At 36.1% G+C, this 11,530-nt stretch overlaps 1 protein-coding gene across 1 annotated transcript; it reads left to right on the forward strand.

Moving 5' to 3' along the window:
• Nucleotides 1-1,055: 1,055 nt before the first annotated feature.
• RPL7 (ribosomal protein L7) lies at nucleotides 1,056-10,207 on the forward strand. The gene is made up of 7 exons (XM_014053139.2): nucleotides 1,056-1,133; nucleotides 1,976-2,078; nucleotides 3,279-3,445; nucleotides 5,148-5,285; nucleotides 6,696-6,805; nucleotides 9,437-9,647; nucleotides 10,153-10,207. Exons 1-6 carry the CDS (start codon nucleotides 1,075-1,077, stop codon nucleotides 9,643-9,645), a joined length of 786 nt encoding a protein of 261 aa, XP_013908614.1. The 5' UTR covers nucleotides 1,056-1,074; the 3' UTR covers nucleotides 9,646-9,647; nucleotides 10,153-10,207.
• The last annotated feature ends 1,323 nt before the right edge of the window (nucleotides 10,208-11,530 follow it).

The raw sequence follows: 11,530 nt of genomic DNA on the forward strand, positions 1-11,530 counted from the left end.
TGGGAAAGATCAAGTTCAGAAAGGATTTCTGTACGAGTGTGTGACGCCACACCGCTCACATTCAGCTGGATTGGGAAGGCTGAAGTTAAGGAGGTGACCTACAGACACCAAAATTCCTAACCGGCCAATGAAGTAACTTCAGAATGCACCTGGATGCATGCCTCTGTATAGAAAGACTTGCTCCCGCAGCATGTTGTAACTCCATTTTTTTCTCTTTGCCCTCCTAGGATTGAAATGTATGCTGGGGGATATAGTTTTACATAAGCATTTGGCTTTTCTCTCGTTTTTTAGGCTTTCCAATGCTCCGGATTCAGTTTACCCATTGTACTCATAATGAACATGATTTACTGTAAACTACAGCATCTATCAAGTCGAGCTTGATTTCCGATGGCACGATGGACAGTCTGCAGAGTTTTCTTGACAGTAAAATGAAAGGTGATTGCCTTTACCAAACTTCAGCCAATCTTTCATCCAAAGGCTACACAAACCAGACACTTTCAAACCCAGCCACGTGCTGCTCTTCGTACAGGGACATTGAAATTTACATAGAATAAAATGTAAATCCTTGTAATGTGATATGATCCCACGAAGTATTCCAATTTCCATAAAGTAGTCTAGTGAAAAAGGCACTTGGGAAAAGCTTTAGGAGAAAGCCCCACTTAACCAGCCTGGGTTATATATACAGTAAGAACGGCATACTGTAGTGTATTCATAAAGACGTCATTGATATCTAGACGACACTGTTTGATTGCCTAGAAAAGGAGACACGAAGAGTTAAAAATAGGTAGTATTATCACTCAAATTCCAAAATAGGTTACTTTAATAAACTGATAAAATAACATACGTTAAATGTCACCATCCCTTCTTATCGCCTACCCTAGTTGGCAATAAAAACGAAAGCATTAAAAAAATCTTTCACCATTTGAAGGAGTCACGACAGCTTCCGCGTTCGTTTCAGCACTAATATTTCCCCCAAGTTGGTCTACTTGGTGCAGGCGATAATTTAGACATCTAAACGAGAGTGGGGGCTTCTCATTCAGCAGTCCCTTCTATTGGCCCGCTAAGCGACAGTTTATGTTCTCTGCGCATGCTCCCGTCTCTCTTTTTCCGGTAGCGACCATGGCGGCCGAGGAGTAAGTAGTGCTTTCGGGAGGCAATCTGTTGCCATCCACCGCGTTAAGACCTTCTTTGCAAGCCTTTCTTTTTAAAAAATGTTTTATTGTGGCTTTGTAAGTTGGATGGTTTTCCCTAAGCTAGTGCAATAGTTGTCTGGAAGGGTTAATTAGGGCGATGTGGCTGAGAACTGGATCCCTGCTGTAATGGATCACGTTGAATGTTGTAAAAACTTATTTTTTCAGAGCGAGAGACTGTAGGAAGGCATTTGAGGCCTCTCAGGTTCACTAATATTTGATTAGTGGTTGATTAGCCATTTATTTGATTATGGCTTAATCTAGGCCTAGATATTCCCTTCCGGCACTGTACACGCATACAGTGAGGTTGAATGGAAGACAGCAAGGAATGTAGTCCTTCGCTCAAAATCAGGGATCCGGAACTCCGCGGAACGCGTTGAAATTGGCAAAGAAACCTTGGAATTCTTCCTGCCTTTTCCATGATTTTTTAAAATAAATGTCTTCCAAATTCTGTCAATAAGTAGTAAACCTGCTTTCTCTGTAAGTTTTAGAATTGTTCCGGGGGGGGGGGGGACGTGCAATAGTAATAAGCAGAATAAATGGAAGGAAGTGTTGTTGTGACTGATAGTGTAAGAATGGTTGATGATACATATTTGGATAATTAGAATACAATAAAACTGCAAAAATGAACCAATTAAGAACAAAATGTCTGAATTATGGTGTGTTTATATTGCTTGCAATTCTAGATTGTTGTTTTTTTTAAAGGTACATTTTACTAGTTACCAAACATTTTCATTTGAAATATTTTGATATAATTTTTGTTAATTTGCTGCTTTATAATTTAGAGGAAAGAAGTTGCCTTCGGTGCCAGAAAGCCTTTTAAAGAAAAGGAAGGCTTTTGCTGATTTAAAGGCCAAACGTATGAAGAGACTGTTGGTCCAAAAGAAGGTAAATACTATATTTTTAATCTACTCCATGAGACACATCCTATGACAGTTTACATAAGAGTACAATAAAACAATAAAATCCAGTGTGATTTAATGGCTAATTATATGCTCATTTACATAGAATATAGACACATTGTGTTTATTTGGCTTATTAGCAAGTAAATCTGTATCAAATTGCAAATTAGTATGCCACTTTTAATTTAAAGTCAAAGATTTAAATTGTTGCCCTGGTATGTTTCATTTTGATGTGAAGAGTGTAATCAATTATGAACCTGCAAAAACTGCATTTATTTTTACCTTTAGTTTGAATTTTCTTTTAGTGTTTTGTAGCAGTGTGGTATCTCAGAACCCCAAGGTTTTCCTATTTCAAGCAAAACAGTAGCTTATCTTAAATATTCTGCTTTTATTCTGTTCTGCTTTTTTTCCTGGAAAGGACTGCATTCAGTGTAGTATATTAAATAAATCCAATTTATTTGGGATTCACATACTTCTTGTTTTGTTCATTTCCAAATCATTCTAGCTATTCTAACGTTTTTCTTATGATCCTGGATCCATTTTTTTGTTGTTAATATATCCTGCACATTATTTTACATGGTTTAGCAAGATATATGCTGGAAAACTGTCCACTCTCAGGATTTTGCAGCCATTCCTAAATTGTACTTTGCTAAAATAATTCCTGCTTTCACTGTTCTCTCATTGAAAATCTTTATCTCTCCTCATCTGCTTTACATATATATATATATATAATGATAAAATATTTCCTGCTTGTGCAGGGGGTTGGACCTACAAGGTCTCTTCTAATTCTGCTATTCTGCTTTAGTCCTGTCTTTGGCTTGAATCTACCAAAATTTGGGAACTTGCCCTTCCCTACAAGAAAAAGGTAAAGATGGTAAAGATTAAAAAGAGTAAGCATTCACTTCAAAATGCCTTTAAAAAACTGAGAACCAGCACAAGTTGATTAGAAATGAGGAATTTTTTTAAAAATGAATTTACCGTCTTGGGGTTATGTTGTCTTTGAAGTGAAGTAAAAAAATAAATTGTAATGATATGGCAAGAGTAAATTGAAATTCATATTCATTTGGTTTGATATCTAATTTTACCTGACAACATATTTGTGAGATTAAAAGGGGGATAACTGGTCATTCTGATCTCCTGGGGGAGAAAAAAAGATAAACTTCTCAATATAACATTCTTATTTCAGTTGCGAAAGGAGGAACGAAAAGTCATTTATAAAAGAGCCCAGACCTACCATAAAGAATATAGACAGATGTACCGTCGTGAGATTCGCATGGCACGCATGGCTCGCAAAGCTGGCAATTACTATGTACCTGCTGAACCCAAATTGGCATTTGTAATCAGGATCAGAGGGTAAGGTAAACAAATGTAATGCTAAACCTATGTGTAGTACTATCTAAGCCTTGGTATGAAAACCACTGTTAAACAGTTAATTCAAGCCAATACTAATTAGACAATTTTATTTATGTCAATATTTTTTATTAAGGAGATTGTGATTGTTTACGACATTTACATTATCCGGTATTCAATTTAGACACACTTTAAAGGCAGTTTTAAGTAGAATTTAATGCTTTATTTTTATCCCAGTATTGTACTGATTATATACTCGATGAAGTCACTGAGTCAGATCATTTTTGACACGGGCCTGAAAAATGTCAGGCAAGATTTTTTTTTTCCTTTTCTAACTTAATGAGCTCAGAATTGAAGTTCAGCTTCTTGCATACAAAGGGATGGTATATTACTGATCTGTTGATGAAGAATTGCAAATTAGCAAATGTTGGGTACAAAATGAGTGTTTGTTATATGCAGATGTATAGAAAAAAATGAAGGATAACATGTCAGGGATGTGAAAAACTCACTGATGCAGAAATAGAAATTTCCTTAGAAATCTGGAACTTTATGTTCCCCCTCTATCAGTGGTGGGTTCCGGATCCCGTTGCAACTAGTATGTGGCAACGGGGCCGAGTGTCCACCACGTGCACGTGTGCAGTGTGTGCATTCATACTTACCGCCCGCAACGCTCCAGCTGCTCGGCGGAGCATCAAGCAGGCGCCGTACGCTCCGTGAACAAAATCCCCGATCAACTCAAATACAGGTAAGGACGGCGGGCAGGTGGGCCCTCCAGAGCACCGGAACGGTACCTGGTGCTCCCAGCAGGCACCAATACGCCCGTACTGGGGTGTACCGGTCGTATCCCACCACTGCCCTCTATAGACCCCACCAAGTGTTCTTTGAAACCAGGCTGTTGAGAGAGTGGTTCTACAGCTGCTGGAACTAAATCCTCCAAACTGGAAGCAATTTGAAGGGTTCTGGGGTAATCAGTCCTGAACTAGGCCCCCCTTTTCAGGATATCTCAAACAGCTTCTGGTTCTAAGCTTTTAGTTCTGAAACTGCCTTTGGAAGTGTGGTCAGGACTGTGAATAAAATATTTCATAATTCTCTGAAAGTTTCCATGCACAAATCAGTGAGTTCTATAGATCCCTACATGTTTGCATTTCTTAAGACAGATCTGAGATCAACCTAATTTTTCTACAAACTCTTGAGTCCATATCTGCAGCTGTCAACCAGTAGTCAAGTAACCAGCATATGCTGTGTTTGATCATCTAAACCTTCATAATTAATTTCCAATTGCTTCTTACCTTAGTTTAAGTAATGCATTTTTGGAGTATAGGTAATCAAATTTTGTAGAAGAGTGTTTTGCATAGTTTTTGGCTAGATAACAGGAATTGCTTACCTTGGTTGATAACCATAAAAGCTAAGCAGGATTGGACCTAGTAAATGAGAGACCACTAAAAATTTTTGCGTGTAGGTAGGATGGCATGTTGAAAAAAACATCCCAGATTAAGTTTGGAACAAGCACGTTGATGATGTTCCTAAGAAATAGATGGGCTTGCATCCTTCAATTAAAGAACAGGTTACTAATTTAGGGCAACAATGATATATATTTTATACTGTGCATCTTTTTGTATTGTACATTAGCTTACAGATGCAAGTTTATTAATAGCAAGTACCTTTGAATGTCTATACTAAAAAAAGTTTCCATTTTGCTGTTTAGAATTAATGGTGTCAGTCCCAAGGTTCGTAAGGTATTACAGCTCCTTCGTCTGCGGCAGATTTTTAATGGGACTTTTGTGAAACTCAACAAGGCATCCATTAACATGCTGAGGATCGTTGAACCTTATATTGCTTGGGGGTAAGTTGAATCACGTTTAATGATCACTGTCTAATTTTTTTTAGGATATGTCATTTATTAAATCTGATGAAATCTACCTTTTGTTAGTGCTCGCATTCACTTTTTAGCAGTATCTTTGCTGATTTGCCATTTAGAGAGTCTTTGATCTAGAAGAGAATATGCAGCCCGGTCCTCACACAACCCAGGTTTTATTATACCAGACTGTATAAGACTTGCTAACTATGTTATAGGAAGCATAGTCAAATATTTAATACAAGTGCTATAAGATTAAAAACGTTTCCTCCTCTATCAATTGGGTTTGGGATGTTCTATTTAATTTTTTTTAAAACTTTTGTACTATGTGTTTCTTTTAATGTTGTACGCTGCCCTGAGTCCTTGGGAGAAGGGCGACATATAAATCTAATAAACCTAAACCTAAGAAATTGGGAGCATTAACCAATAAATAGTACCTCATTCTTATGCTCATGAATGCCTCAGAAACTTGCCATGATAGTTTTGGTCCAGCATAAGAGTATAATTTCTTTTTGTGTACCTGGTCGTTCCTTAATGTCTACAGGAAACATTCATAATGTCCTTGCAATGATTTAAAATAGAATTTGACACTCAGGCAGTGGTAACCATAAACTATAGAAGTCTGGAAGATTTGACTGGATTTCTCTCTTGATCTGCCTGTGAATAAGACTTTGTTAGAAAATAATTGGCAAGCAGGTATTAAAATATTTTAATAACTATGTGCATATGTAACTTACTACAAAATAAGTAATCTTTAATTGTGTATATGTTCAATTTTAAAGTTGAGAACTGTCTTGTGTGTCATGATTTCAGTAGGAATATTTATTTAAAAAAATAGTATATAACACAACTACAGGATTTTTTCTCCCAGCCTTCTCCATCTTTCAGTTTAAATTTTCTAAGCAAGTTAGAGAGTGCTGCCCTGTTTTCCCAAAAATTAAGACCTCCCCAGATAATAAGCCCAATCAAGCTTCTGAGCGCATGCACTAAAATAAGCCCTCCCCCCAAAAATATTGCAATACAGCAGCAGCCATGAGGTGACCACACTTGTCGCCTCCTGCACCTCAAAAATAATAAGACCTCCCCGAAAATAAGGCCAAGTGCTTATTTCAGGGGTCAAAAGAAAATAAGACTCCATCTTATTATCGGGAAACAGGGTAGGTTTTCCTTAATACCTTTAATTTCAGTGCACTGGAGGAAGTGTTTAGTTTCAGAAGCTTCAACCTGGAGACTTTTTAATAATATTGTATCCCAAATGAATTAAGTATGTAAGAAGAGTAAGTACCAAATATATGCAAATATTGTTTTGTGTTCATTTTATTGATTGTATTTTTATTGATTAATGATCAAAATAAAGTTCTATCAGTAATTACATCAAAGAAATTGCTTATATTCTAGATATCCTAACTTAAAGTCTGTGCACGAGCTGATCTATAAGCGCGGTTATGGGAAGATCAACAAGCAGCGTATAGCTTTGACTGACAACTCTCTGATTAAAAAAAGCCTGAGTAAGTACAATTTACTTCACATTGCTGCTTAACTAGTGATGGTTTTAAGTTATAGCTACACCTGTAAACCTGAGGTATGTTTTCTTTGAGATACATATTGTAACTTGTACACAACATGATGTGCTAGTTTAGTTATATTTTGGGTGTGGGTGTGTGCAGAGGCTACTTTTCTTTGAAAATTCACCCAATCCTTCTGCAATATAATGTATATTTACTCATATTATTGAGCTGCCTTTTCCAATCTTGGTAACTTGCTGTGCTTTTAGAATTCCAGCTACTTGTTCTTGCAGCAGTTACATGTGTTCAAAACATCTGAGGTCAAAATGTTTCAATCTATAAACATCTAACTTCACTGGAAAAGTTCTAATACTACGAATTATATTTTCTGACAAGATTGAAATCTAGATTCATATAACAACTTGTAACTGAAGTAATGAAACTTTTATAATTCTTAGAAGAATTATGTTTGGAAACCTAATGATAAATATTCGCTCTATTGAGCTTTTGAGATCTTGCAAATTAGAATAACAGTAAAGATTAACAATTCCAGAAGTTTAAAATATGCAACATGCACTTTCTAGTACAGCGGGAGTTAAAATAGTACATCTTTAATTATAAATATATATTTAATCTAAACAATAATTTGGCTATATTTGTATTTAAAAGCTGCAAAATCACATTTTGTGTGTGTGTGTGTGTGTGTGTATTAATCAAATCAGAATAAATAATTGTATGCAATATGTTTTGAATTTGAAACATTTTGAATTTGTAAGACAAGTTTGAAATGCTCTGAATTTTGAACAGCTATTCCAAATATTGAAAAAGTGTTCCAAAGTTGAGAAAGTACCACTTGGAATTCAAAACAGAGTGCAAAATTAGCACTTCTGAAATGAGTATTTCCAAAATGGCCAGAACAATCTATTTTGAACTTGGGACCACTATTTTCAAGCTGGTATTATTTAGACTTTGACACATTTTGCACATTTTCATTATTTGAAAATAATTTAGTGTGTTTTACAGTATATATAAATTTGCTATTTATACTTGGGACATTTAATCTTTCACTGCTTTTAAGGGTCTCTGAATGGAAGGACTTTGTTATATAAATAGTCAGAAAAGTAAAGTATTGAGCAGATGGTTTGTTAAAGGGTCAAGTACAGGGCGGGGCATAACCTTTTCCTAGGGGGTCACAGCAAGATCGACAGCAGTTTACAACTTCCGCGACACCTCATTTTAAAGCCCATAAAAAACTGAATTGAATGAGCTATTAAATGTTAAATTTGCTTTAAGAATGGCTGGAAAATTCGATTCGGAAGAACAAAGCTCCTTGCATGCGTGCAAATGCGACTCAGCAATTGTTAAAGGAAAACAATGTCGAATTTTGGGGCAATGACGTCTGGCCGGGAAATTCGCCAGATCTCAATCTGGCAGAGAACATTGGGGCCATAATTAAGGATGAAGTGGAAGCTCTGATGATTCAGGAGCAAGGTCAAAATCGATATTCGGTTGAAACTTTGAGAATGAATTTGGAAACTGTGTTGAAAAATCTGGAAAATCGAACGGAACTGTTTGAAGATTTGTTGTGTTCTTATCCACCTCGTTTGAATGCTGTTCGAAGGGCTAATGGTGGTCATACTGACTATTAAATCGTGTCAATAAACTCAGTTTTTGATGGGCTTTCGAATGGTGTATGAATTATTTGTGTTGTTATTACAAGTGTTGCTGTGACCCCCTAGGAAAAGGTTATGCCCCGCCCTGTACCTAAAATATTGCTTCACCTGGGGACTCTGGCTTTTTTCTGTTTTATATAAGAGCAAGCAAAGGGTATATCCTTCAAGTAGCATGGTCTGATTGGAACATTCATAATTATGATGAGTTTTATAGGCGTCTGATTTCTACAGAAAATTTATTTCATGTAGACTTGTTACTGGGATGTATATTTGCATATGATGCACAGAAGGTCATCCACACTGGGTTCTCTAGATTTCTAGTTAAAACACTTCTGCTGCAAACTCCCATCCTCCCAGGGAGATTCAAAAGGAGATTTTATTCAAAAGTAGAAGAAATTTAAGCCCTTCTAGAAAACTATGCCAATTCAAACAATTTCTAAACTTAACAGCTGCAGTGATTCATTTAATAAGTGTGGCAAGAAAAGTTGTAAAATGGGCAAAATTCACATAACTGTCTCAATTAGCAACAGAAATTTTGGCTCAATTGTCATAAATCAAACCTATATTCTATTTTTCATGGTTCTCTTACAGCTTTTGAGGTATTTCCTTGCCTGACTTCTTGCTGCCTGGAAGAAAAACTGTTTTGCTCGTGTCATTAGCACAATAAAAGCAAATCAGAATTTTATTTCTTCTTTAAAGGCCACCAGAGACAGGAATATTCCGATTCTTGGTTCTTCAGAGTTCCATTTGTTCTCAGGACATTACCTTTTCTGAAGGTGTAGATTTATTTGATTGACAGATTTGCTTTAACTATTTCATATCTGAACCTGCCAGGATGGGAAAGTTGAAATATTTTGAACAGGGTAAAAATAACCGTCTCAGCATATTTAATATGCCTTTCATGAGCAAGCAAGAGCATTTTGCAGGCTGAATATTTTCTGATGTTCATTTTCATTTTCAGAAAAATATGGCATTATTTGCATGGAAGATTTGATCCATGAAATCTATACTGTTGGCAAAAACTTCAAAGCTGCAAACAATTTCCTCTGGCCATTCAAGCTATCTTCTCCAAGGGGTGGAATGAAGAAGAAAACAACTCATTTTGTAGAAGGTGGTGATGCAGGAAACAGGGAGGACCAGATTAACAGGATGATTAGGAGGATGAATTAATGGTAAGATACAGTTAGATGATTACATTTCCAACATACAAATTTTGATCCCTTCATTTTTTTTTACTAGTGCTGTTGTTATGTTGTTAATTCTACACTTTAAATAAATACCAGAAAAGGAATTAGTTTCTTTCCTTAATGAGTTTTAAATGTTGCCTTTCTGGGGCTGTGAGGGAAGGAAGAATAGATTGAATTTTTATTGGGGCATAGGATAAAATGATTAAACTTATGTTTACACTCTAAGTGTATTCTAATTGTATTTTAAATAAAATTTTAACTGTTGTGCTGGCTGTAGCCAGTCCATCTAGTTGCCACCTGCTTTGTAGAATGTAGTCCTGAAAGTACCAAAGGTTCTGTGTGATCCTTGATTCAGAAATGGGGAAGTAAATGCAATATAGAACATTGGTGGTTTTTAGAAATTTTAATACATTACCTGTATTCAGTTTTTTTCTCTGTGAAATGTGATTTGTTTTCTGCTTTTTAAGTGTTAATATCTCTTCTCTTCTAGAGACTCAGAAGATGACTGCTCTACATGTTGTTAATAAAGAGAACTATGAAAACTGCTTGCAATGTTAAATTCTTTTACTGATACATGAAGTGCTTCTGAATATTCTGATTCCACTAAATATGATTAGGTAGTACAATCTTGAAGTGAATGTTGTTATTAAATAACCTGAGAGTTATAAGATAACTTCAGTAAATACAAGGTGTATCTGTATGGTGCATAAAAAGACACATGACGATTTCAGTTATTTAACAGTGTCAACACCTGTTTCGCCAGAGTAAAAGTTTTAGCTAAGTTGTGTGTCTTTATATTAAGTAACTTGCTCACTGCCTGTGCATTTCAGACACATACGCTTAATCCTGCTTCTTTCAATAAACCAGTGGGATAAGCTAATGGAACTATAATTCAGTTAATGGAAGGAAAACATACATACTTTATATTATTGGGTTGACTTAATTGCTGAATAGCTCTTATAGTAATATAATTTCTCACTAAACATTTTTAGTCAGGAAATTGTTTTCTAATTAAATCAGGGTTTGACATCTAGGTATTTTTCTTTTTGGTGTCCAAATGGCATTGCCTACAAAGAGAAATGGGCCCTGTGTAAAAGTAAGATAAAACATGATACAGTATAAGAATTAAATTCTGATTAAGTTGCTTGTCAATCATTGGGCTATTAAGCGAGTAAGAATAATACCAGGATTTTTTCCCCCTGATAATTGGACATGAGGTAAGGAAAAAGTTCCATAGTAGAGCAAGGAAAGGAATGGTCTCTTCTTTTGTATTAAATGTTGCAATTGTGGGGAGCATGAGGTATTTCAGTAGGTTGGGGAAGCTTTGGGTGGTATTAGGCAGGTAGCCTGTTTCATCACTAGTGCCCCCCCCTTCCCGGCCTTCCCCGCCCTAAAATACTTCATGCACTTAATAAGCCACACATTCGCGAATGCATGGGCAAAAGGAGGGAATGATCCCGCTCAAGGTACGAGATTCACTCCCATGAATCATCAGGTTATGAATGGAATGGGCTGGCTCGATTGCAGTTGTAACTCAAGAACTTCCTGTACAGCCATTAGCAATTGAATAGTTGGGAAAGGAGGAAATGCCTACAACTTCACAAATATGCTCAGGATTGAGAGATCATCTGAAGCAACTAATAATTGCAGGAAATGGACAAAAATTATTTTCTATTCTTGTGTATTCAGCATATTCTGGGTTTGTGATTAGGTTTATCACCTTTGCATTATCTCAGCAAAGCCAATCTACAGATATTAAATTTCTATGTTGCCCATCTCGCTATCCAAAGTTATAATTTAATAGAGACCTAGTTTGGTGTAATGGTTAAGGCATAAAATTGGAAGCCAAAACACCAGGGACATGCAGT

The sequence above is a fragment of the Thamnophis sirtalis genome, unplaced genomic scaffold (assembly GCF_051295495.1).
Source record: "Thamnophis sirtalis isolate CommonGarterSnake01/CBP01778 unplaced genomic scaffold, rThaSir2_p1.2 scaffold_2, whole genome shotgun sequence".
Taxonomy (NCBI): domain Eukaryota; kingdom Metazoa; phylum Chordata; class Lepidosauria; order Squamata; family Natricidae; genus Thamnophis; species Thamnophis sirtalis.